Genomic DNA, 27,623 nt, shown 5'->3' with positions numbered 1-27,623 from the left:
TCTAGGCTCCAGCCCTGGACTGGCTGTAAATGGGGCTGGACAGATACCCCGATCACACATGAACATCAGCTTCTCATCCTCTGAACCAGCCTGGCCTGCAGCCTGGTACCTGCCAGTTCTAGAGCATTCCTTCCTCTGGCTCAGCCTGTGGCAGCTAGGGATGGGAGTGGGAAGCCTGGCTGAGAGGCTGAACCAGGTAGGGATGAGGCCTGCGCTGTGGGAACCAGAGCCAGGTGCAGCCCACAGCTCCTCCACAAGCTCTCCTAAACTCTTCAATCAGAGGAACGAGCCTTCCTGCCTTTGAGACTCTAACCACAGTCGACTACCTCGGCAATCGCTCACTGAGAATTCCTCCCAGTTGCCCTCTTCACTGAAGACTCTCTGGCTCCCTCCGCTCCATGCTTCCCACCTCAGCTCAATAGAGCAGTAAGAAGCTCAGGAGTTGGCTGAGCGCCCCTCTCATCCCCCCATGTCACAATGTTCAGTGGGTCCCACTACTAGGTCCTCAGAGCTCAGGGAACTGCGGGGTCTTCCTGGGGACAGAACCTGCCTTTGCTGAATTCTTTTGGTATAGTTTCTTCTGCATGAGCAAGCAGGGGAGAGACGAGCCGAGGCTCCCCTGGCTCTCCTCTCCTTGGGACTATAGACAACTCCAACCTGCTGCATGGAGTTCCCAGAATCAATTGCTCTATGTCTTCCCAAATCTGTCCCCTACTCTATCCTGTGCACAGGTTCATTCTCTTCCCAAGAAACTGGGAGCCTTGGGGCTCTCCTGTCATCCAAGGTCCCCACAGGCCACTTGGGTCTCACCCAGGCTCCTGGCGTGGGCTCAAGTGCTTTGGGTACACACATACATTGAGACTTCTGCCTGGCTGCATGAAGCGGATGCCGAGAATGTCAGCGACGGAGCACGAGGCAGAAACTTATTAGCGGTGATATTTCCCCGGATTCCGGCGCTGCACTCGCTATTAGTTCTAATTCAGTGGTTCCCTCTATAAAAGCTTATTGTCCCCTAATGGGAAATCTACAAACCGAGTTTGACTTCTTTATTAAAAACCAACAAGCAGTGGGTGAAAAGGGATCACCTGGCTCCTCACCTGCTCCTCCTTGCCCAAGCCTGAAGGTGTTCCATCACCTCTCCCCACGCCAGCCTGCGTGGGAAGCCCTCTACCAATTATTCAATGAAAGCTGTTGCTGTTATTATTTTTTTTTTTTCAGGCAAGAGAAAAATCCTTTCGGCCAAGGGAGGAGGCAGCTTAGCAGAGTGACAGCTACTTAAAAATCACCCACGTGCAAAATCAACCCGAAGGCGGTGACCTTTTCAAGTGTGGTCCTTAGAAACTGAGTGACTATGCTGTCCAAACGCCCTGCTTGGGAGTCGGGGCCAGCTCTCTCAGAGCCACGGTGGCACCTGTCTTTGTTGCTGGCTGCTCCTGCTGCCAGATGGCTGGGGTAGACTCAAGGGAAGTGCAGACCCCTGAGGGCTCCGCTGACAGCACCAGGGGGGATGTGAAAATGGGGGCTCTTCTGCTCTGCTGGGGCTCACTAGCTTGCCTAACGGAGAATGGTGGAGCTTGCCCTCACCCCCAACATGGAGTGTCTTCTGCCTGGGATCAGGGCGCCCCCAAAAGGCTGTTGTTACCTAACCTTTCATTTGCATGGGAAAAGGCTAGCCCAGTCCTTGGCCTTCCTGTTTGCTCTGGTCCCCTGGAGGGGCTGAGACAAGAAGAGTAGAGACCATGTCAGGTCTCTGTCTTTAATGAACCACAGAGAGCAGAGTCTGGGTTTCAGTCAAAGGCAGATCATGCCTGATTATGACTAGTGTGGCCCCTTAACAGGAAGCAGCAATAGTCCATAGGTGACCCCAGCAGGGGTTGACAGGAGTGCAGAGTCTTGGCCCTCATAAGGGCCACTAGGTGAGAACTACATGTCAGTTACTTTATTTTGGTTTATTGAGGGTATTAATCTGTAGCCCAGGCTAGCCTGGAATTGACTATGTAGCCTAGGCTGATCTTGAACTCATGACTGTCCTCCTGCTTCAGCTTTCTAGGTTATAAGCATGAGCCATAAGAAGCACACTTTATTTGATAAGATACTCCTGACTCAGTTAATCCTATTCACGGGGTGGAGGTAGGGTCTCTGAAGAGTACTGGGCTCAGTCCCATGTGGGTGAGGATGCCCTAGGCTTCCCAGCCTGTGACTATGGAGAGAAAAATGTAAGGTCAAATGTTCCTCAGGCGGGGGTTCAATTCCAACTCTGTCACTGGCAAGCATAAGGAAGCAGAGGGACTTCTCTCCACTGACCTCAGCTTCCTCTGTCAAAGGCCTAGAAGAGACTGGGCCACAGGAAGCCCCTGGCTCCATAGTGGAGCCCCAGTGTGGTTTAGTTTCCTATGGCGCCTACCTAGGCCAGAGTGGACCACTTCCACCTGCCTTTCTGACCTCCCCTGTCCTAGTGAGTGTCAAATGTCAACTTGACACAGCCTAGAGTCATCTGATGGAGTCTCAGTCAAGAGACTTGCCTGTGGCCCTGTCTGAGGGACTGTCTTGATCCATGATTAATATGGAGATGGCCCAGCCCACTGTGGGTGGCATCATTCCCTAGGCAGGCGGGTCTGGGCTATATAAGTAAGAGCTGAGCAGACCCTTAAGTGAGCCAGAGGACAAGCTAACAAGCTGTGCTCCTTCAGGGTTTCTGCTTAAGTTCTTGCCCTGACTTCCTCTTGGTGATGGACTGTGACCTGGAAGTATAAGCCAAATAAAGCCTTTTCTCCCCAGGGAGGGTTGCTTTTGTTCAGTTTTCTCACAGCAACAGAATGAAACTGGAACATGCCCCCCAACACACACACACACAACCCTTTACCCCTCCTAGATCCCTGTCCCAAAGCCTAGAGGGTCCTGTTCAGCATCCCCCTACCCTCCAGGGCTCTCATCTGCGCAAGGGCAGGCTGGGCATGCTGTAGGCTGGGCATGCTGCTGTCAGCACACACAATTGTCTGGCCTGTCATCTGTGGTGATGGGTAACACACCAGGGACTGCCTGTGTGGTCTCAAGCCTGTCCTGTAGTAACACGGACACAGGCACCGTGATTGACCTCATCTGCAGATGAGAACACTGAGTGGTGAGAAGCCCAGAACACACAGTTAGTGGGTAGTGGAGGCAGGTTCTAAGCCACATGCCCCCAGGAAGACCCCAGGGAGAGTTGCGCTCCTCCATCATTCCACTTGGGGAGTGTGGCCCCTGTATCACTCGGGGGTGTAGCCCCCCTGTATCTATCACTCCTTTCCAACTCCCCAGGCTTCATGTGCCTCAAATGCAAAGAGAATGCATAGCAGGGGGTGGTGGGTGGGAGGGAAGCCTGGATGGGTCAAGGGTCAATGTCTGGCTCTGATTAGAGCAGGGTTAGTGATCAAGATGGGGAAACCAAGGCCAGGCTGGGAGGCATGGTCAGTGTCAGGTCATGTGATGAGCACTAGACAGGGTCATCACTACTGGGGTACATTCTGTCTCTTTGGTGCTGCCCTGGTGGGTTAAGGCAGGAGGTTGTGGGTTCAAGATAAGCCAGTGTTATAGGACTCCCAGGAGTTTCCTCTTCTTTTCCTTCACCATTCTCTGAAGCAAAGCCCTGACTCTCTGAATGTCCCCGAGCTGTCCCTATCTCTACACAGCCTCCCTTCCCTGCCACCCCAGTGTCCTGCTCCCCACGGGCCCCCTGGGAGCTTTCTCAGGCACCACCTAGACATCTCCTCACCTCAACTCCACCCTGGTCAGCCAGGAAGTTGAGTCTCCTGACCTGACTAAGACTTGTCTGCTACAAAGCCGGTCCCAGCCTCAGGCTGATTAAAGGCCAGGTGTCGGGGCTGCCCCAGAGGCTGCCTGGAGCTGGCTGTGACAGGAAGGCCAGCTGCATGCCTGCTCTGGGGACTTCCCCGAGCTTGTGCTCCACTCCCAGCTGACAGGCTGATTGAATTCTCCAGAGCCCGGAATGCGGAATGCGCAGACTCCCACCGACATTCATTCACCCTCTGTCGCAAACAGGGAGGGGGGCATGCCAGTGCATGCTCAGGTGTGTGTGCGTGTGGGGGGGGTCCCAGGAGGGAAAGGCCTGTGGGCCCTGCTGTCAGGCCACGCTCTGTGTCCCCCGGCGTGGCTGGGGGAGCGGCACCTGGCAAATGAGCCAGTGTGGAGATGGATTCGGGCACTGATAATTTCAGACAGGAAAGCACTAAGGTGTGTTTGATATTCCTGTCAGACAGGCGGCAGGTTGCGTTCAGGCCCCTTTCGATGTTCAGAGGACCAGAGACAGAGGAAGGAGAAAGGGAAGAGAGGAACAAAGAGGGACAGGGAAGAGGAACAGCGACCTTCCCATCATTCCTTTGGACTCCGTGGAATGCTGCTCCGGAGGAAGGGGTCCTCCACCATCTCCCTCTTTGTCCCCCCAGCCTTGCTTTCCAGAAGGTATTACAAGGCTTCACACGGAGCCAAAGCAGGGCTGTTCATCTCTCACTGAGCTCAGGGCTCTGGGTCTCTCTGGCCACGCAGGCCGGTGGCTTGGCAGCTGGAGCAATGGGACAGGGTGCTGGGAGCAGGGCTTAGGACAGTGTCAGCTGTGGGGACCCAGCCCTTCCCCCACTAGGCAGAGGGAAGGCCTCCGACATGCCAAGAAGCATTCACTACCACCCCCACCACCCCCCATCCCCACCCCACCCCCCACCCCCCCACCCCCCTGGCAAAGCAAGGCCAGTGCCCTGGACACTTACAAACACCTCAATGGTGACAGGAACGGTGCTGTAGAGAGGGGGGTTGCCAGCATCCTTGGCCATGACTGTTAGGTAGATCAGTCCATTGGGTATCTGTTCGTAATCCAACGGGCGGCTCACACTGATCACTAGAACAGAAGGAACAAGGACCTTAGTAAGCAGAGTTCAGCTGCCCCATCGCGGAGTTTCCCTCGGGCACGGGCAGCATGGCAAGCCTCCTGGGCCTCCCTTGGTCTAGTGACTGCCAGTGCTCGGCTCTGTGCCGAGCGCACCGACTGGTCACTATTGTGGTGACAAAGGCAACTTGGCCATCACTTCTCTGGACTCCACAGAACTTGGCTTCCGGGAAAGAGTTCCCCCACCATCTCCCATTTCTTTCTTTAGGTGAAGACTATTTCCTCAGGGAAGGAAAAAGCTGTGGCCTGAGAAGGCCAGGAGGTAGCCTCACAGACCTGCCCAAAGGACAGTGAGGCTCATCCAACCTGCCTCCTCCATGGACTCTCGTCCCCCTCCGGCTTCTAGCTGTACCTGCATGCTTGGCGCATGGGCCTAAGATGCAGAGAAAGGTCTGGCTGGTGTGAGACAGCTCTTGGCCTTGGGGAGATAGAACCTCTGGCCACACCCTACTCCAGCCACAGAGGCCCAGCAGCCCCCAGAAAAGTGCAGGGTGTATGGGAGACGGAGGGTGTCCCCGCCTCTGGAGGGGACCATGACTGCAAGGGGCCCCGCAATCCTCTTCCCGGCTGGGCCCTGGGCCCTGTCCTGCTCGTACCTCCATAGCCTTCATACACGCTGATGTCGAAGTAGCTGCCGAAGGCGGATACATTGACGATGCTGTAGGTGATCTGGTTGTTGGGAGGGGAGTCTTCGTCTGTTGCCTGAAAAGAATGGGGCAGACAGGGCCTGGTGAGCTCACCAAAGACCTGGGGCCGGGAGAGAGCGCTGGAGAGGGAGCCTAGCCCCCCTCGGTTTTTCTTGGCATGGTGTAGTGTAGCTCAGGTCACCTCCTGGCCCAGGACCTCAGGGACCTTCTTATTCCTCAAAAAGAACCCACTCTCTGACTCCCGGCAAAACTCTGTTCCCTCTACTTGTGGGCACAGAGCTGGGCTGGAAAGTGGGGCTGGGTTCTCCCAGAGGATGCCTGGCATGTCAAGTGTCCCATATTCTCTGTCCCAGCCCCAACACCTCAGGTCATAGATGCACTATACCCCAGAGGTAAGCCTGCTATGACTGCTATTCAGTTTGTCCCCAAGGGTCCATACATCGATGACTTGGTCCTCAGGGGGGTAGTATTAAGAGGTAGTGGGACTTATAAGGGGTGGGGCCTCGTGGGAGATGGTTATGCCACCAGCACAGATTAATGCAATTTTGGAGGGACTCTGATCAAGATCATGTTACTATAGAAAAAGGCATGCCTGACCTTGAATCTGTCTTGCTTCCTATCGAGCTGTGTGAGCTTTCTTGCCTGTCCACCCATGATGCTGTCTGCAACACTGTGAGGTAGCCAAGGGGCCCTATCAGAGGTCAAACTGATGGACACACACACCACTTTGTTTTCATTATAAAGTATGCAGCCTCGGCTATTGTACTCCAGCAAGAGAAAACAGATCAGGACAGGGGCGGGCCCTTGGGTATTCTGCTGGCGCTCTCATGCCCACTGTAATTTCTTATAATTGCTGCTTGCAATTAGTCCATCAGCCTTATGTGTGCAGGGCCCTATGGCTCTTGAGTGCAGCGGGTTCTCAAGTAATAGTAGGTTCTTGTTAAATGCATGTTGCATGTAAGCAGGAAGGGAAGCAGACATTCAGAAAGCAGCCAAGGATCCTTCCTCCTTTGACTGGGAGGGACCTCTTTCTTGAGTGTCTCTGACTCGAGAGAGCCTCCAGAGCTTTCCAGCATGCTGGCTGTACCTGGGGCCGAGCCAAAGGGAAGGGCAGGGTCTTTGGGGGAACCATGCCAGGCTAGGTGGCTCTCGGTCCCACCCCCTGTGGACCCCATGCCCACTTCACCCTTGCCTTCACCATGGTTCGTTTCAGAAACAAGCTCCAAGGAGAGACCCTGGGTCCTGTCACTCTGGATGTGAGGCTGGGGAAGAGGGGAGGGGATGTGAAGTCTCTGGCTAGTGATCACTGCTGTGCACTAAGGACTTGCTGCAGGGGAACTTATGAAGAACAGAGCCTCCATTTCAGGTGGGCCCCCGCTCTCCCCCACAGGCTATGTCTTCCCTGACCATCTCTCCCTTGCTTCCCCTTTTGGGGTTTCTGTGGCTACTTCATATGTGTGTGTACATTCCTAAGTGTGTGTGTACACATGGGTACAGATGTGTGTGCACCTGTGTGAGTGTGTGTGGAGGCCAGAGGTTGACATCAGGTGTCTTCTTCACTGTTCTTTGCTTTATCCTTTGAGAGAGGGTCTCTCTGTCTCTGTCTCTGTCTCTGTCTCTCTGTCTCTCTCTGTCTCTCTGTCTCTCTCTCTCATTTTTTTTGAGACAAGGTTTCTTTGTGTAAGAATCCTGGCTGTCGTAGGACTTGCTCTGTAGACCAGGCTAGCCTTAAACTCACAGAGATCCACCTGCTTCTGCCTCCCGAGTGCTGGGATTAAAGGTGTATGACACCACTGCCCATTGAGGGTATCTCTCATTGAAACTGGACCTTGCCAATTAGCTAATATGGAACCTCCTGTCTCCCCTCTTCAGTACTGGGATTACAGATGTGAGTCACTTTTACAAGGGATTTCGGGACTGAACTCAGGTCCTCGTGTTTGATGGCAGGCCCTTTCCTATGGAGCCATCTTACCACGCTGATGGTGGTCTTGCATTGGGACTGCTACCCCACTCTCTGGCTTTATAAAGGACATGGGGGATGTTTTGTGCTAAATGGCCCGCTATCTGGGTTGAGGCAGACACTCTGAATGTGTCCCTCTGGGTGCCGAAGGGCAGGAGGTGATGCTCAGAGGAGTTCTAGGCATGTAGATGGGAATCTGATACCTCCCCGCAAGAACTCAGAGATCGAGGTAACAAGTGTAGGGCTCCTGGACCTTACCCTGAGCCGCACCAACTGTGTGACAGATGGCTCATTCTCCCTCAGAGCACCCACATAGGCATCCTTCTGGAAGGTGGGCACGTTGTCATTGACATCCAGCACATTGATCCGGACCCGGCCTGTGGTCTCCTCGCCACCTCCATCGCGGGCAATGACAGTCAAGGTGAAACGCTGGATAAGTTCGTAGTCTAGTCGAGCTATGAGCACGATGAGCCCCGTGTCCTTGTCCAGCGAGAACCTGTGTCAGGCAGGGAGAGGGAGAGGACGCCAGGATTAAAGCAAGCTGTGGATGAGCTCCTGCAGGGGTCAAGGACGAGGTGACAGGCCCCTCTCTGTGAGCAGGAGCTCTGCCCACTGGCCATGTTTAGATAATAGAGAACCGAGGATACGAATTCTGTCATCTGATAGTTGGAGAAGGGTGCTGGGTCCTTTCTTGGAGCTGATACTGTTGTTTGTTGGAGGGACCAAGCCTTTGGGAAAGAGGCTGGTACAAGGGTTCTGGGTATCATGAGGGCCAGTGAGACCAACCCTCTAACTATCCCTCTAAATGTACCCTTTAGAAACCCATGTGAGCTGCCAGGACCATGTGTACGCTCTGCCTGTTCAGCAGCTGCCAGCATTCAAGCCTGGAAGGTCCCTTGGGAAGCCCTGGGCCCAGAGACGGGAGAAGAGGAGTGAGCCAAGATGACCAGGCCCTGTAAACACTGGGCCCATGAGAGCTACACGGCCCTGTGCATACAGTCACTGCTGCGCCTCTACCTAGTGTGGAGGCCTCTGTCACAGAGTGTCCAACAGTGACACACCTGACAGGGTCCCAGTCTCTTCCTGATCATTCACAGACTGTCTGGGCTGTTAATGCAAGCTCACAGCCAGACTGCCTCACCTAGTTGGGCTTCCAAATGGATATGACTATTCAGTGTGTGTGTGTGTGTGTGTGTGTGTGTGTGTGTGTGTGTGTGTGTGTGTGTGCAGGTGTACTTGTTTGCACATGTGTGTGGAAGCCAGGGATCAACATTAGCTGTCACATGCCATGCCTTCTACCTTGTTTTTTGAGACAGGGTCTCTCACTGACCCGGAGCTCACTGATTGGGCCAGGCTGTCTGGCCTTTAAACCTCACAGGGCATCCTCCTGTCTCTCCCTCCCCTGGTCTTACAAACATGTCCCATCAAACCTGGCTTTTTTTACATGGGTTCTGGGGGGATCAAACTCAGATCCTCACACTTGCATGGTAAGCATGTTCCTGACTGAGACGTCACCCCCAGCCCTAGGCTGCTCATTCTTAGCAGTGAACCTGCCCTGTGAATTCAACCAGGCCTTTGACTGACAGACCTTCCCTTGGCCTCTGATAACTGATGAGGAGAGGCAGGCCAGGGCTGGCCAAGGGTTACATTACCATTATATTCAGGGCAGCACAGAGACACGTGGTCCATCTTGGAGGTGCTGCATGCCAAGAGTTACTCTCCTGGTAGAGGCCATGTGTCCTGGTGGTAAAGGCCATGTACAGAGGCCTGGCCCTGTTGCCTACCAGCTGTGTGAATTTTTGTAAGTAACCCAGCTTCTCGGAACTGGGATTTCCTGTTGGATGGAAACACCGAGAGTGCTGAGAACCGAACTCCCTATCAGTAATAAGGGATGACCTAGGACCCAGGCCGATGCATGGTGAGTGTTTGACAGAGAGCCTGGTGCACATAGTCAGGCCTCAAATGTCCTCCGTGGCTGCTGGTGGTAGGTGTTGCAGTGTTAAACCTTCTGGCCTCATAGATGCCTGCTTCTCCACTCCCAAAGCTATGTCCAGAGAAACCCTGTACCTGAGAGTTTAGGGGCTTAGTCAACTAGTTCCAGTTGGAGCCAGACTAATAATCTCGCTCTAGAGCAGTGGTTCTCAACATGTGGGTCGCGACCCCTTTGAGGGTCAAATATCAGATATTTGCACTACAATTTATGACAGTATCAAACTTACAGTTATGAATTAGCAATGAAATAATTTTATGGATGGGGGTCACCATAACATGAGGAGCTGTATCAAACGGTCGCAGCATTAGGAAGGTTGAGAACCACTGTTCTAGAGTTCTGATTCTTGGAGCATCCCTGGGCACAGGGCAGTTTGCTGGACTCTTGTGAGTCGTCAGAGGTTGCTGCCAAGGGGGCGGGCCGGGGGGGGCAGGAACTCACCTGTCAGGGTCATCACTGAAGAAGTAGTTGACTTCCCCGAAGGTGCCCACGTCATTGTCGGTTGCCTGCGGTGTTAAGAGAGGAGACGTGACTGGTGGGCTGGGAAAGGGCCCAGGCAACCTGTATCACTTCTATATGCCTCCTGTGGCCCAACCAAATTGCCCAGAGCCCATGCTGTTTAGTAAGGTGGTCACTGTCCTTCTAGAAGGCTTTGTGGCGGGGGCTATTGGCTTCCGTTTCACCCTGGACACAGCTGTAATCTACAGTACAGGCTGAAGAAAGCCGTCCGGGCGTTCCTTTCCGCTTCGCCTCTCCTCTCTTCTGTCCTGCGTATTCAACAGGCCCTCCACAGAGGGCACTGTCCCTCGACCTGAACTCTGGCTCCTTCCTAGGCTAATGCTTTGGAGCTGGCTAGCTGTGGCTTGGCCCCCAGGTGCCAGTTGGCTGGGCTGACCTTGGGGTTCACTTACATCGGCTTTATTCTCAGGCTTCTCTCTAAGATCGGATGTGAATAGAGACTGCAGCTAAAAATACGCTTTAATGCCTCTCTGCTCAATATTTTCCGAGGTTCTTTTTTAAAAGCTCCCAGATTCTATGAAATCTATTAAATTCTACGTTCTTTATAATAAACCTGAATTTTCATGAGAAGCTAATGCGTGCTCGGTATATCCAGTTCCGGAAGGCAGATAGATGAATAATATATTTCTATCCCAAATGAATGAAATGAAAAATATGTTTATATCCAGAGAATTAAGACCTTAGTTAACCAGAAAATGTGGCTATTCATAAAGATGCCATTTCTGAGGGCTCTGGGCTGCCTGCTTTCAGGGCACTGCCTTCTGCACTCAGTTCCTACTCAGTATCTCCACAGTGATGGTCCTAGCGTCTGTGTGCAGACAGACCCCCATCCTCCACCATGGTCCCAGCTAGGTGCAGAACTGGGTTAAGCTTCTCAGTGTCTGTGCTAGGTAAATACAGAAGTAGACACTGGCTCCCTGAGGGCCTCCGCTGCCCAAGCTACTCCTCATGACAACTGCCATTACCAGAGACTTAGTACCAGAAGAGGTGCCGTTCTTATAACAAACGCAAAAGACAGATGGGGAAACTGAGGTACCACGAAGATCCATAGTTTACCCAACGTTCACAGTCTGAAACAGAACAAAGCTCACTTTGTATCCCATGCCCCTGGCTGCTGAGTGGCCTCCTCTAACCCAAGAGGAGGATTGTTCCAGAAGGAAAGGAGCCTGAGTATTCCAGGGCAGAGGCAACCACAGCTCCCTAGGCAATATTGGCCTTTGTTTTCTCCTTCCAGGGATGGAGGAGAAGGGAGGGTTGGGAGAACTTCATGCCCTTCATCCCTAAGTCCCAGAGGCAACGCAGCACCCAGGGTATCACCAGATGTCAGCACCATTTCTGTGTCTGAGGAAAAACTGATGCCACGTCATGGAGTCCTTTGGTGGAGGCTGGGGTGGGGTAGAGGCACGAGATGGCACCTGTGGAACCAAGCAGCATCCTCCTCTGTTTGAGGAAAGAGTGGGCGATGCTGCGGAGTGGGGCCTCCACCTGCTGGGCTCTGGCTGGCATAGTGCCTGGCACGCAGTAAGGGCCGGTGCTTCCCAGTGCCAAGGAATGAATGGGCAATAGCTAACAAGAGAAGGAATGTGGGGAGGGAAACACGAAGAGAGAGGGAAGGAGGAGGAAGGATGGCTAATCACACTTGTCTGCATGGTTGGATCTGGAGTCAAATAAAAAGCAAGTTGCCGGGCACACGTGTGGGGGATTTTCTTGAGCGGGTTATTTGAGGTGGGAAGACACGACGCTATGTATGTACCCCCACACAAAAGGAGGTGGAAGAGGACGCTTCAGCTTTGCCTGTTTGCTTTCACTCTTGCGGGCAAGTTCCTCTGCTTTAACGCCGCTGCTATTGTTCTTGTTGGTGGTGGTGGTTGGAGGGAGGAAGCAGGTCACTGGGGGGTCCCAACCCTTTCCTGTCATTTCCTTGTGTGCATCCTTCAAGTACTGAGGACCGCATCCATCACACGCCCCTACCACCAGGATGTTCTGTCCAAGGGCATGAGACCAAATGACCAAATGACCATGGGTTGGACTCTCCAAAGCATGAGCCAAAGTAGATCTTCCCTCCCTTAACTTGTCCTGTCAGGCATTTTGGTCTCTGCTGTAGAAAAGCAACTTTTACCAACAGTGAAACAGAAGTCCCATGATGCTTAGGTACCTGTCTTCATGTCCCTGTTTCAACCCATCCGGTCCCTTGAGGGACACAGCACCCCTGAGTGCTACCCTCAGAGCTGGACATCCAGTACCCTAACTGCCCACCTGCCACCTGATGCAGTCAGGCAGCTGCTGGCCTGCCTTCATCCTGCCCAGCTCTGTCTGCTCGATCACCCAGCAAAGCTCTCCTCTTCCCCAGACTTGCTCACAGCAGCTCCCTGAAGATCATGGCCATAGCAAGTGACAGACGGGCCATGGCTCCCATCAGGACACGGCCAAAGGCCTGTGGATGGAGAATATAATCCCCTGTAGATACAGGCATCCCTTCCCTGCCACAGTCCAGAAATGAGTACATGGATGTCCTGCAGGAGACTCCTAGGGGTCTCTGGGTCAGGCAGGTGACTTCAGGGATGGTGGGGAAGGGACACAGTTGGCTACACAGGTGTCCCAGATTGTACCTGGCTACCCAGGCAGCCCTGGTCTCTAGGTGAACACCTCAACTAGTCTCCAGTACCTGATTCTGGCACTTGGGCTGAGGCCACCCCATCTTGTCTTCCCCGGGTGCTGGGTGGATGCTCATACACCTATTCGTGCATTTTACTAGTGGTCAAGGTTCTTGAAGGGCTTTTGGGGCAAGGTATAAAATCTGATGGCCAAAATGACTCTTCTCCACAGGCACCAGAGAGACGGCTCTGCACTTAAGAGCACAAGCAAGTGCTGCTTGAAGCTTGCTGCTGGGCAATCAGCATGGCTCCATTGGCGATTCGCTGCTTACTGCCCTGTGCATTGACGGAGCAGAAGTCTAATATGCTAGCCCTTTGGCAAAGTGTATGGCTTCACTTGCTAGTAAAAGACTTTGAATTCTATGCACAACACAGGCCCTTCTAGAGGACCCGAATTTGGTTCCCAGCACCCACATAAGGCAGCCCCTAATGGCCTATAACCCTAGTTCCAGGGAGTCTGATGCCATTTTCTAACCTCTGTTGGCACCTGTATACATAACACACACACACACACACACACACACACACACACACACACACACACACAAATATCAATAAATTAAATATCTTTTAAAAAGTGACTATCCTTCTCGGCTAAAACCCTTCAGTGGCTCCTAGTTATTGATGAACTAATCCAGACCGATATCCTGATGTCTAGACTAGCCACAGCCCACCTGGCCCTTGTTCCTGTAACCACGTCTTCTCTGATGCACCCTGAACTCTCCTCACTCCATCCCTTCATCTAAGACTCTAACCTACCCATCAGAACCCACCCCAAATGCCCCTTCCCTTGGAGGGCTCTCTGAACGTTCGCTAGTCACAGCCAAGAGTCCTTGGTCATATTTCTCTTGGAATGCATGGCACATTCTGGGGTCCTGAAAACCACTCATGTGGCCCCCACATTCCTCCTGGTGAAGAATCACAGCTCTAACGTGCTGTTACCTGTGATGTCACACATGGGTTCAGTCTTCGCCAATGGAGTGAAGTCCCATTTCTAGCCAAAGGGCTAGCTAGTTGGACTTCTGCTCCATGAGCAGATGTTCCTGTGGCCAGTGAGGAGCCATGTGGATTGGTTAGGGGCAACCTGGGGTTCATGAAGCAACTCAGAGTCAGACTACTTCTAAAGGCCAACTGGTCACAGCCTGGAGATGGATGACTCTTTGGGGGACCACAGGCAGAGCACAGTGGGTATGACGGGCAGATGGAGGAGGGCTGGCCTACCTGGAGGCTTTCTGAGAGCACCTGCCCTCTTTCCTTCACTACTCAGTAAATTCTTTCTTGCTTTTCCAAGGTGCCAGATGCTGTACCAGGAACCAAAGTGTCAAGTCCTCTTTGAAAGGCGACTTACACTCAGGACAGGGAGTTTGATGGTTGAGGAAGAACTAGCCAGACTGTGAACACAGTGTCTAGAGCCACGAGAAGATATGGCAGAGAATGAGCTCTAGGTGGGGGAGAGGCTTGGAGAGGCTGAACTGAATCACAGAAGGCTCTGGGGTAAGGTGCCTGGTGTCTGCAGGACAGCTACTGGCTGTGTATAGCAGGGTACCAGGCCTGGGGACTCAGAACACCTTTGCCTCCCCATGGGCTTTCTATAGACTAGGGGGAATTAGAGTGGGTCACAATTGTCTCCATGGTCAGTGCCAAGCATCTGTTTCTGCCTCCGTGGTTGGCACCTTGTGGTCAGCACCTGCCCTGGGTTTAGCACCTGCCCCTATGGTCAGCACCTGTCCCACATGCCTCCCCTCTGTGGATAGAGTCATGCCAGGCTGGGGTGCCAGGGTGCCTGGTTTCTGAGGCATCTCCTCAACCTTGCCCTGTACTGCTTTCCTGGCAGAACGCATTCGGTATCTGAGCTTCATGACTGTGCCCACGGTGCTTATTTTCATGATGGACAATGCCAGCATAAGTGTAATTTTCCGCTGTGGACGAAAAGGAAAAAAAATAAATACACATGGGGAGAAAATTCCAAAGGTTAAGACAAGGTGAATGGGGGAGCCTGGAGAGAGGGGGATGGTCCCCCCACATTGGTCAGAAATGCCAGTCTCTGTTCAGTACATCCGTGGGAGGGGCAGTACACCATGACTCCCCCCGCTCCATGGGCATTTCACTAAAGGCCACAAATTTCACACATATTTTCTATGCTTTCATCCCATCTTCCAAATAGCTCTGTGGGACCCCCATTCTACAGACAAAGGAGGGACCCAGGGCTCTGCGAGGTCAATTAGCTTGCCCAAGGTCCCATAGCCACAGTGCAGGGATATGAACCAGACAGCTGTAGCCTGAGCTTCTAACCATGTGCCTTCCTGCACTTCCTGCAAACAGGGGGAGAGGGTCTGGGTGCTCCGGGTCTAAAGGAGCCAGGTGGCCCCTACAGGCAGGGTTCTCCTCCCGTCTCAGCGGCTCCACCCCTGCTTGGGTATCCCTCCAGCCTTGACAGAAGTGGGCAGCTCAGCGAGCATGGGCTTGGCTCTTCCAAGATGCATCCCCTCAGCTAGGGCCCTGGGAACCCTCAAGAGGTGCCTTCCACTGACCCCCAAAGAAGGTCCCCAGCTCTGCCCGAGCTTGGGCTTTGTCTGTGTGGGTGTCTTAGGCCTGACCTGAAGGGAGGGGCCGTTGTGTGGTCCCTATCCTGACATCTCTGCTGGGGGTTCGGGCATCCTAGTGAAAACAGGTACCTCTGACCTACCCAGTCCTCCACGTCCAGGTCTCCCTCGGTCTGTGGGTCCAGCACTCACATCAAGCCCAGCATCCTGGAGGGATTCCTAGGGGCTTCCTGTGCCAACTGGGAGCAGGGCCTCCCATGCGTTCCCTGAAAGTGTCTTCTTACCCACCTAGTCTTCGTGATGAACCTTTCTCACTCCCTCCCTCTAGTCTGCTCTGCAGCAAGTATCCTACCTAGCCCAGGACACCTGCCCTGCCAACACTCTCCTCACACACCCCTACACAGCTGTCCGTGTACCTCCCCGTGGGCCCTTAACTTGACCTTGTTGATATCATCTGCTATTGCTGAGCCTTAAAGCCCACCGACTCCCACCTGATCACATCGCCCTAGATGGGCTTTCTCTGGGCGTCCTTCCAAACACAGCCCCACTCTTCCTGGATGCCATACTTGGCTATCTGACTCTTTTCCTGTTGGGACAGACCTCTCATCTGTACCCAAGCCAACCCCTCAAACCATTTTGGGAGACTAAAAGCTGTACCTCACTACACCTATACTTTTTCCCTTCCTGCATCTCCCTGAGTCTTTATACACACACCATCTCTCTCTCTCTCTCTTTCTCTCTCTCTCTCTCTCTCTCTCTCTCTCTCTCTCTCTCTCTCTCTCTCTCTCTCTCTCTCTCTCCTGGGTCTCAAACAGACCCACTTCCCAGTATCCTGTCTTTCCCTTGTATATACTTCCAGAAATTTCTTTTTCTGTCTGGTTCAGGCAGGCAGAGAGCTCCCAAGTTACGAACACAGAGACGTACAGATCATACATACACACTCCTCTTCAGTCTCAAGGGCTCCCCACCAGCCTCTGTGGTCCCCTCCCCACCTCTCCCAGGCACCTGGACATCTCTCCCAGCAGGTCTATGGGCACATGCGCAGTCGCTCCTCACCCAACACCTGCACTCCGGTCACGCATGCATATCCAGACTCCCCCGCACGTGTGTGCTGGGGCTTCAGCTCTGAAGCACGGCAGGCCCAGCTGCCAGGCTACGTTGCAGGCAGCCCTGGGTCCCAGCAACTTAGCTGGCGTCGAGTACAGTTCTGCTCTCCTGCACAGAGCTGCAGAGAAGGGCACCAGGCACAATTTGTTCAGGAAACAATAGCAACGTGTGACATGTCATAAGGATTGATGGAGCAGAAATTTACATGGCAGAATGCATTTTTAAACAGCTCCATTGAGCCCCGGTGCTGCACGGTAATACTTTTCACATTCATCATCGCCCGCCCAGGCCCTTGGAGCAGCTCCTCAAACCAAGTGAGAGTGGGGGTGGGGGTTGGGGTGGGGGCTCTGCTGAGAAATTGGGGGTGGGGGCTAGAGAGGCTGGTCTAGGTGGGAGGGAACTCCACTGGTGGGGCCTGAGAGCATAGAGCTTTCTATGTGCCCAGCTCCCTCCCACCGGGGTTGTAGATAACCATTCTGGGTGGAAAGTTACAGTCAGGGGACATCCAGGCTCTTCATGCTTCCGTGGCAATGCATAGCACATTGGGGAATTTCTTCCTCAACTCAACTGAAGTGGGATTGAAGAAGGGGCCACAGGGGCTCGGTGGTGGGCAGGGGTCAAGTAGGGCAGGATGTTGCTGCTCCGAGTGCCTCCTGGGCGTGGCCACATTCACGGGAGAGGAGCTATTGATGGTGGCCCTGGGGAAAGTGTTAGGACCCTGATGGTGGGTGGTCCAGACAGCCGTGGGACCAGGGGGATGGCCACAGGTTACAGGGAAAATGACAGGCAGGCTGTGGTTGAAGAGAATAGAGACATCCTCAAGGAAGTCTCTGGTGCCTCGTCTGGGCTGAGCTGTAGGAGGCCTGGGGTAAGAGGAGTGAGAAGACCGGAGCTGGACCGTTCAGAATCCTCTGGTGGAGAGCATGACCCAAATGGGAAGACGGGAAATGGAGTGCCTGAAGGATGGGAGCTGCAGAGGAAGGACAAAGGGCCTTTTCTACCCTGTGGCCCAGTGGGGACCTGGGATGAACAACTATTGCCATCATCTATGCCTACAGCAGACATTACAGCCATGTCACGGACCGTTCACAAGGCCACGGGCCCTCTCTCATCTAGTTTTCCTAGATCTGCTGCTATCAATGGTGCAGGTGGAATCGGGGGTTTTAGTATATTTGCTGTCCTGGCTGGCCTCTCTGATGTTTGAGAGTGAGGAAAGTGTTTACCTTTGGAGAGTTCAGGGCAAGCCTGGCACAAAGGTCATCAACAAGGACTTGTGCCTAAGCACAGTCATGAAGATGCCACTTCAGGGTGCTACAATCTGTATTCTGTCCTAAGTGCCCAACTGTGGGTTTGAGTGTGACCTGGGCCAGTTCTGCGTGCTGCCCCGGGCACCAGAGCCATCTGCCCACTCCTGTGCTGCCTCCTACCAGCAGTTCACCCGCCACCCAGCCCCTGTGTCCTCTTCCTGTCACTCAGGTCCCTCCCAGGTGGGGCTTGGTCCTGGATTATCGACCTGGTACTAGCAACATTCTCTGTTAGAACAGCTCATCCCCTGCCTCCTCACCCACCTGTACACTGTTTCCCTTTGTTGAGCTCACTTTGATTGCCTGGGAGAGCACAGTTTCCTGGGGCACAGGGAAGCTGAGAGAGGCTAGTGTGGCATGGGCTGGAGTGGGCTGAACTCAAGGGAGCTGATGGTGTGCAGTGGGAAGGTCATGGTCTGACTTGCTAGTGTGTGTTCTGGGTCATCCTAGCTTCCCAGAGCCTCCTAACATCCATGGAGCACCTGGCCCGTGAGGTCTTGACAAACTTAATTGAGAAGAAAAGTGATTCTAGGTGGTAACTTGGGAGGTCTTACTTAGCAGAAACAAGCCTGGAGTCTCAGATGCCAAGTGGATGGGTTTCTCGGGTGGGGGGATTGACAGTGGAGGGGTAAGCCAGCAGAAGGAGGAGAGGGGAGACGGGGGAGCATGGAGACATCATAGGAAGACAGGAAGAGGGAAGTGAGAAGGAGGAGCCCCCACTATGGCATCCACTCTGAACCTCAGTCTCCTCTTCTGTGAATTGGGGACAATAGCAGTTGCCATCATGGGGCTCTGGTGGACTGAGGAGGACAATTCATGGAGGGTGTTTTCTGCTGTGTCTGGCACACAGGGACCACTTGAAGTAGAGCTGGCATTTTGTTTGTTTGGTTGGTTCTAAGGCATAGTTTCATGCATCCCAGGCTGGCCTCAAACTTGCTATGTAGTCAAGAGTGACCTTGAACGTCTGATCCTCCCGCCTCTACTTCTTGAGTGTTGGGATTACAGGTGTGCACAGCCACATCTGGTGTACACAGTGATGGGGACCGAACCTAGGGCTTTGCGCATGCTAAGCAACCAAGCATCATCTCTAGCCCTCTCTACTCCAGTTCCAAGCGCACTTTCGACCATGTGCAATGGTCTGCACATGTGCTCCTGCTACGCTTCTTCAGCCCAGCCTCCCGGATTCCCGGGGCTGCACAACAGAAGCCAGGTCAAAGGTGAAGGAGACAGGGTGCCCGCCCTGCTGGATTATCAAGCTGTTAGTCCCGCAGGCAGGAAGGGCGGCTGGCAGGATGCTCTTGAGGCGTTGGGCTGACTGGTCAAGAACAGCATGGTGCTGTTCTTGAGTCCGGTGCTACTTGCTTTATTTCCCTTTATTTTAAAATTCAGAAATAAGAATTGATGGAGAGCAAATTGCTCCGGCTAGCAGCTCGGAACTTAAAGGAGTTGTCGTGGGGAAGCGATGATGCTGTGTCAAAGGCTGTCAGGGGGAGACAGGAGCAGTGCATGCCAACTGCCTGGTGATCCCCAGGGACTCTTGCTCGTGGTGGGGTGTGGAGGACTCAAAGGCAGAGGGATAACCAAGCATGTGGGCCTGGCGCCATGTGGGGTACTTGTCTTTAACAACTTGACATCAACCCCTATAAGAACCAGTAAGGTAAGGGGTCCCAGATGGAAACCTCTGCTGGTGGCGGCTGCCAGAAGAGCACTCCACCCTGGTCAGTCCTTATGGGTCCCAGCGCTGTTCTGAGAAATGGGGACGTGTTGACACTTAGGCTCTGCTCACGAGGTTCTCACTTTACGGATGAGGCAAGGAGGCTCAGAGAGGTTAAGCAAGGCGCTGAGGTCACACAGGGATGCTGAGGTTCTGTTATGGGGCTGACACAAAAGGCACAGGGTTTGTATAAGGGATTTCATCTTTTGTGTGTGTATGTTTTTAAGAAAGAAAAACAGGTTGGTGAGTACATTTTACAAGAGGCAGCAGGACCAAAGACACCGCCTGAAGCCTCATCTGATTTCTGTGTTGTGTGCAAGTATGTGCATGTATGTGCACGTATGTGCACGTGTGTGCCCATGTGTGGAGGCTGGAGGGCGACCTCGAGCGTTGTCACTCCGGAGCGTTTCCCACCCTTGAGACAAGGTTTCTCATTGGGATGTGCCAGATCGGCTAGGCTGGCTAGTTGGCTAGAGGGCCACAGAAAATCCTTTCCCTCCCCTGCAGCACTAGGGTTACAGGTGTGTGCCACCCACCTGGCTTTTTGGGGTGGGTGTTAGGGGTCCCAACTCGGGGCTCATGTATGCAAAGCAAGTGCATAGCACTCCCCCGCAACCCATCTACTTTTAAAAGCAATCTCAGTGATGATAGTCTTAGGCAATAGTTGACTGTTGGTGTGTTAGGCACACTCAAGTGAGTCTGTTTCCCATTTTCTCCCCATGATCACGTCTGTTTTTCAGGTGAGTGCCTGAGGCCCAAGGAGACACATTAAGGTCAGTAGACCGCAGTGGCAGAGCCAGAATTTGAACTGTCTACTGGAGGTCCTGTCTCACTCAGAGAAGTCACTCCCTGTCCCGTGCCTCGGTTTCCCTCACTGTATCAGGAAGGGCCTCTTTCTAGCTCTGTCTGGGATGCTCTATGGTTATGGTCTAGTTGGACTAGCAGGTCAACCTTCCAAGTCACGGTTCAACATGAACCTGCCTGGTCACCTGAGCACCAGCCACACAGGACAAGTAAGGAAGCTGGGAAGTGCCAGAGGCAGTCTGGACTCTTACCACACACCTGATACCACTGCGGGTATAGTCCCACACAGGCGAGAGAATGGACCCACCACGGCTGGAGGTTAGGAGTCCAAGGATGGTACAGACAAAGAGGGGTGAGGTAAGGTCCTTTGGGAATGAGTGGTCCCTGAGGGGTAGGGGAGGCATGCCAGGTGGGTTGAGGTGAGCCCAGCTAAAGGGGCTGTGGTCCTGGAATAGATGGTGCAAGATGGCGTTGGGGCAAGATGGATGGTGAGGGTCGGGGTGGGGCATGGGGAGAAGATATGAAAAGCCCACTCTGGAAGATCTATTAGATCACATGGCCAGCCCCTATGTCCTCAGGACAACATCTGGCCAGCCCCTATGTCCTCAGGACAACATCTGGTCAGCCCCTATGTCCTCAGGACAACATCTGGCCAGCCCCTATGTCCTCAGGACAACATCTGGCCAGCCCCTATGTCCTCGGGACAACATCTGGCCAGCCCCTATGTCCTCAGGACAATATCTGGCCAGGCCCTATGTCCTCGGTACAACATCTGGCCAGTCCCTATGTCCTCGGTACAACATCTGGCCAGCCTCTATGTCCTCAGTACAACATCTTATCCAATTGTCCCTTTTGCTGTCTCTAAGTCACATTTGAGGATGATGGAATATGCCAAATGGTCACCCCTCAGGACACGCCCATGTCCTCACCTCACGTACTTTGACAGGAGCTAAGGAGGAAGGGTAACTAGTTCCTGAGACCTGTCTCCTGAAGGCCACAAGTAAGGCTGCAATCATTCGGTGGCAGACTTGGGCTCCAGAGCCACCCAAGTGGAGCCAGTGGCCAGACAGGCCTCCCAGGGACCCAGCATCAGTTACAGACTCCCTGAGACAAGGCCCAGTCTCCTATATGATTCAGGACTTCTCAATGAGCCCCCATGACCCCAGGCAAGGGCCAACAGTCCTGCTAAGGGCCAATTCCAGGACCCCCTCTTCTCCATCACATCACTACCATATTTCCTGGGAACCAACACATGTGCTGAGTGGCAGGGTCAAGTGTACAGAATCCAAGAAATGCACTCGTGGGCCCTTACCAGAGGAGGCCACTGAGGCACCACATCCCATCCCATGTGTCCATGAGGCATCTCCTAAGTGCCCAATGGCATCAGAAACCACAGAGTCACTAACAGAGCTCTGCGCTCACCTCTGGACCCCGGCTACTACTTTTTCCTAGGACCTGTCTGCCTCTTTGCCTGTGGGGAAGCTGCTAGAAAGACAGGGAAGTCATCTCTTCAGAGCCACCCTCACTGTCTATGGATCAACACTCCAGTCTCCTGGCCCCTGAGCTGGGATAGAGCTTGACTTCCATGCCCTAATTTCCCAGCAGGACCGTGCTCTTGGTCCCAGGGAACTTGTGAGTACCACTTCCCTGGGTCCTCTGACAAGCAAGTCGCCTGCCCTCCACATTTGTTTCCAGGGTGGCTTCTGGGGGAGGTTGACCTAGGACAGAGCCCTCAGCCTGGATGGAGATGTGATAGCATACTTGCTGCTTTCATAGGCCCCACAGTGGCTCTGTGTTCTACAATCAGCAACCAGGGAAACCAAGAGCTGGGCCCTGATCTGTCTGGCTTTCACATGCACATGGAGAAGAAGAAGAAAAAGGAGGAGGAGGAGGAGGAGGAGGAGGAGGAGGAGGAGGAGGAGGAGGAAGAGGAAGAGGAGGAGGAGGAAGACAAAGAGGAGGAGGAGGAGGAAGAGGCGAAGATGAGGAGGAACAGGAAGAGGAGGAAAAGGAGGAGAATCGAGAAAACCCCTTCCAGCCCTTCCACAGACTCTCTTCTCTTATACTCTTAGGTTTGAAGAAGATACGACTGAGTGACTTTTCTTTTTTCTTTCTTTCTTTTTTTTTTTTCAATCACATCTGATCACCAAGCAAAACAAACTGGACACAGAAAGCCATTTTCCTGAGGACACGGAGGGGGACTGGCTGGGGAGGGTGAGACATCTGCAATCAGAAGGACTTGGACCTCTCTCTACGGCCATTATCAAGCTGGGATTACATGGTAGAGAGGTGTGGGGACAGACACACATCTGAAGCTTAGTGGAGAGGGACTGCATGTACCCAGGAGATGGGATGGAAGGGAAAAGACAGTCCAATCAACCCCCTGGAGGAGAAGATTCCCCAGTGCTACAGCTCGCTCACCAGGGTCCCCTTCCTGAATCATCCACCGCCCTACCCCCACCTCTGTGGGCTATACAGGTGACCAGCAGCTTTTAGACTAGTCAGAAGGTGCAGAGGGGTACCTGGATGTTGGGGGAAGGGGACTGATCACCAAGGACATGCCCTCTCTCCAAGGTGATCTGATGCATGGGTGACGGCCCCTGTGCCTGCTGTCATTGGTGGGCGCTGATTGAACCAACACATGTTGTCGCTAATGAACGTATCGATTCTACATTCTCCTGTTGGCTTGCTAAATGGCAAGCCTCACATCTGATAGATTAAATACCCACCCGATTGCCTGCCTGACATCTCCATCACTCCACCCGCCGGGCCCTAATGAATTTTACAGTCCCCCATGACACGAGGAATTAAGGTCAAGGTTCATGGCTGGGAATGTGTACCACCCCAGATCTGAGTTTAGCAGGGTCTGTAGCCCCAGCCCTTTACTCTCCTGGGCTTTTAACCCAGGGCTGCGAGGGGGATGATGCCTTGTTGTATCTGTTAGGAACCAAGAAGCAGTCCTGTCCCGGGCTCATGACCTTTGGACTTCCCCACGCTCATCCCCCTTTCCCAGCCAGCTGTCAGAACAGCCTAAAAGAGTGGGAAAGGCCACTGTTCTAAACCTGGCCTCAAAGACAGAGGACTCAGTGGCATTCTCATTTTGCAGATGTTGAGAGAAAGAGACTGAGGCTTACAGAGCAAAATGTCCCTGATCATTCAACCAGTTGAAGACCCGGATCTTCTAATTCTAGGTTTTAAGGACTTATCACACACAGTGGAGCCTACAGGGGACTTCTATCCAGTCTGGGTTCTCTGCTGGTGGGAAGGAAGGTGGCTGGCAGGTAGAGCCACTGACTGTCTGAGTTCTGCTGGGAAGTCGGTAAATAGAGATCTGCTTTGGATCTGCTCTACATGGTGACAGTCATCTCATGGCCCCACAAGAGGGGTGTGTGTGTGTACATGTTTATGTGTACATGCATGCATATGGAGGTCAGAGGTCAACCTCAGTTGTCATTCTTGGGGGAAGGGGGCAGCTCAAAAGCCTCTCACTGGCCTGGAACTGTCAAGTAGGCTGGGCTGGCTGGCCAGTGAGCCCTAGTGATCTGTCACCTCCGCTTTGGATCTGCTCTACACAGTGACAGTCATCTCAATATTCCCAACCTCCTGGGCAGGTAAATATTGCCACCTGACCCAGTTTGGGGCAATAAAAAGAAAACACAAATTTTCAAGGTATTTCTAGGAACTCTGAATAGGGAAGCGGGGAGGGGGCTCGGGAGACAGCTCAGCAGTTAAGAGCCCTTGCTGCTCTTGCCAAGGACCAGAGTCTCAGCGCACACAACACCGGTAAATACATCTTCAGAGGGTCTGACGCCTTCTTCTGGCCTCTGCAGGCACCAACCCCTAGACAGGTGCAATGTGGGGGAGGGGAGGTACGTTTCTTCACTTCCTACATCCTATAGTTTAAAATATGGATGGGATAGCTGGGTTCTAGCAAGCATTTTGGATCATGGGATAGCTGGGTTCTAGCAAGCATTTTGGATCATGGGATAGCTGGGTCCTAGCAAGTATTTTGGATCATGGGATAGCCGGGTTCTAGTAAATATTTTGGATCGTGAAGATGAGGGTTATATACTACGGACGATGAGGAAAAGCACTTGAAGGAGCCACCCGAGACTCCCTCCACACCTCTATACTGCTTTTATATGGGAGACAAACACTTCAGTCTGGTATAAGCCATTGTTGGGGGGTTCCTGCTGCTGGCAGCTAGACTGGTCTTTGCTGGCACCAGGTAAATGCCATTCCAAGTCACAGCTCAGAAGAAGTAGCAGGGTCAGAAGAAAGCTGGTGTCCAAAGACTGGATGCAAATCTGTCACCTCTAACATCATCAGACGGCAGAGCAGGGGTGGTGCACTTGGGTCAGTCCCCAGCAGTTGCTCATGAAATCAGTCTAGTGTAGGTGTGCCCAGCTGGTAGTCCACAGGCTGCCTGTAGCCTGGGATATCTAAGAATGTGGCCAACACAAAACCATCAAATTTTTTAAACATGATGAGATTTTGTGTGTGTGTGTGTGTGTGTGTGTGTGTGTGTGTGTGTGTGTGTGTGTGTGACTTTTTTCTCTGTAATTTGACTGTGTGTCTTTTGGGCATGAATTTCATAGATGAAAATGTCATGTCACAATCTCATGCAACATAAATACATGCATGCTTCTGCAACTCACAGGCTGTATATTGGACACTCCTAGATTTAATGTGTGCCATCCCCCCAATTCTTCCTCATCCAATGAGGTCCAGAGAAGCAAAAAGGGTGAATACTAGATTCTATTGGGTCATGAGTACATTTCCCCCAAAAAACTATGTGCAGTAGTGCTGTGGGATGGTCTGTATGTCAAATGTGTTGCTGATTGGTCAATGAATAAATCACTGATTGGCAGTGGCCAGGCAGGAAGTATAGGCGGGACTAACAGAGAGGAAAATTGAGAGAACAGGAAGCTGGAGAGAGAGACACTGCCAGCCACCATCAGGACAAGGAAGATGTAAAGTACCGGTAAGCCACAAGCCACGTGGCAAGGTATAGATTAATAGAAATGGATTAATTTAAGCTGTAAGAACAGTTAGCAAGAAGCCTGCCATGGCCATACAGTTTGAAACCAATATAAGTGTCTGTGTTTACTTGATTGGGTTTGAGCGGCTTGGGACTGGCGGGTGAGAGAGATTTGTCCTGACTGTGGGCCAGTCAGGAAAACTCAAGCTACAAAATAGGAAATACTGGGGCATTAGAACATGTAGGCATGTCCTGGGGTCATGAGATTAAATGAGTTCATGTGACACGTGCTTTTTAAGCCCAGCCCTTGGAGGCAGAGGCAGGCAGATTGTGAATTCAAGTCTTGGTCCACATAGTGAGTTCCAGGCCAGCCAGGGCTATATAGTGAGATTCACCTCCAAAGACAAAAAAATAAAACGAAGCACCAAAATAAAGTTGAAAACACTAGGCAAGCCAGCACCTAAAGGACTTTGAGCCACGCTAGAGATGAGCTTGCAGGAAGCCTGTCTCCTACCCCTCCCACAGATGCACAGCTGAGTCGGTCTACTCGGAGCCCACAGACCCAGCTCTCACATCTGTGGGCCCCTCTTGGGCACTTCATCTACCCCCAGACATCCCTCCAGCTGCTGAGGCTGAGGAGGTGATCCTTGCTCAGTACTCTAGTCACCCCAGCGCAGGCTGGGAACCTTCCCAGCACCTAGCCCAGGCAGCCTTGGCACAGGGCTTTGGTTTGTTGTATTTATGAGCTCGCTCCAGCCCTGGCCACTTTTCCAGCAACCCTCTGTCCTGTTGCCCAGGGGGAGTCCATTTTCTTTGCTCCAGTGTCCTTAGTGCAATTGCCTGAGCAGGAGCAATCAGTGGCCAGCTTATGGAAGGGCGACTTCTGAGTCGAAGCTCTAGGTGCGGGAGAGGACTGTCTGGGGAAGATCACATGTCAGCACGCGAGGCTTAGAGAGCATCCAGCCTCGTCCTTTCATTTTCCAGAAGAGAACACCAAGGTCCCTGGTGAGGGACTGTTCCAGGTCACCCATGGCTAGGCCCACTTTTGCAGAACTCACGCAACTCCCCCAGCCCTGGTTAGGAAGGAGAGAAGTGAGTGGGGTGGAGGGATTGTGGGCCACACAGCCGGAGTTATGGTCTTGGCTAGGCTTCTCTGGAGCTGGCTGTCCTGCTGGGCTACTAGCTTCCCTGGACCCGTGTCTTCCGTATGTATGATAGTTATAGAAGAGATCCTGGGATCCAATCACTGGGCCTGGGATGCTACTGAGCATCCTTTGGCTTTAACACGAGGACAGAGGTCGGTGGTCACCAGCATCTCCCCACACTGAGACCGGTGGGTTCTGGGGACACCTGTGACAGAAGCTTTGTAGCCCTGCAGAGCCCGACAGCAATAGGTCAGTTTGGGAAAAATCAATGTACTGAGAGCTGCTGATTCTCTGAAAACCATCAGATCTTACGCAAGCCAGGACGGTGCACTTCAAGGGCAGAGGTGGTGGTGGGGGTCCTGGCTCAACACCCCAACTCAGCCCAGGAGCCAGAAACTCCCTCCGGCATCCCTTCTCACTTCCCCCCTCTCCTGCAAATGCAGCCCGACTCCATCCAGTAGTCTCCGGAGCACCTGTCCGCCCTTGCACTCCATCCTGTTTTGGTTTTAGGATTGATATTTAGATTAAGGAGATAAACACAGGCCAGAAGCACTGGGGGCTGACAGCCAGAGGAACTCCGACCTGTCACTCACTGTCAGCAGCTCAGCCTCTCTTGGCTCAGCTCTCCCCCACCGCACAAATTCCAACAGGAAGACTGGACATGAACCGAGAGCCCACCGAAAGGGTCCCAAGGGACAGCCTTAGGCATCCCCCAAATGGAGAGACACTGTGTCCACAATGGCTTCTGGGGCCAGCTTGGGAGCAAGGCCAGGTGACCTGCTATTTCCTATTTTTCTCCTCCCCTCCTCCTCTCCCGCCCTTTCCCCCTCCCCAGGCTGCAGATAAAGAATTCAATTTTCTTTTAAACGGTGGGGAAATTGGAAGAGATTATGTTCTGTTTAAGCACAGCTGGAGTCTCAGGTCTCTAGGGCTTTGAGAACAAGGAGGTCAATTAAGATGCCAGTGGTAAGGGGTGGCAGGAGGGGTGGGGATGGGGGGTGAATCAGGATGGGCCTGTGGAAAGGCCTGCTGAGGCATGGGGAGAGATTCTAGGCTAACATAGCAGGGCTGCCTTCCCAAGGTTGACCCCCTGTCTTTTGGGAGACTTGGTAAACTACCCAGATGGGACCTACCCAATAGGCTAAGTAAGCATCTCCCTGACCAATAATTGATGTTGTGACTTCTGCTGGCAGATTTATGCAATGGTAGAACCAAGTCAAACCAATGCTATCAGAAACAGGGAGCGGAGCTGCTTTCAAAAGCTTGGGACAGCTGGTGGACACCTTGGACGGACACTGGGACCTCTCTAGGATCACTTG

General features: G+C 53.0%; 1 protein-coding gene across 1 annotated transcript in view; it reads right to left on the bottom strand.

The window, feature by feature from the left end:
• Nucleotides 1-27,623, bottom strand: part of Cdh23 (cadherin related 23) — a 379,482-nt gene that overhangs the window by 122,493 nt on the left and 229,366 nt on the right. The window contains exons 14-17 of the mRNA XM_052744906.1: nt 9,975-10,039; nt 7,802-8,039; nt 5,533-5,638; nt 4,761-4,888 (exon numbers count right to left, since the gene is read on the bottom strand). Coding sequence (XP_052600866.1) covers nt 4,761-4,888; nt 5,533-5,638; nt 7,802-8,039; nt 9,975-10,039 — 537 coding nt within the window. The remainder of the gene's footprint in view (nt 1-4,760; nt 4,889-5,532; nt 5,639-7,801; nt 8,040-9,974; nt 10,040-27,623) is intronic.

Source organism: Peromyscus californicus, unplaced genomic scaffold (assembly GCF_007827085.1).
Source record: "Peromyscus californicus insignis strain IS unplaced genomic scaffold, ASM782708v3 Scaffold_19__1_contigs__length_69161282, whole genome shotgun sequence".
NCBI lineage: Eukaryota > Metazoa > Chordata > Mammalia > Rodentia > Cricetidae > Peromyscus > Peromyscus californicus.
The sequence above is the reverse complement of the archived record's forward strand: the minus strand, read 5'-3'. Positions and strand labels throughout refer to the sequence as shown.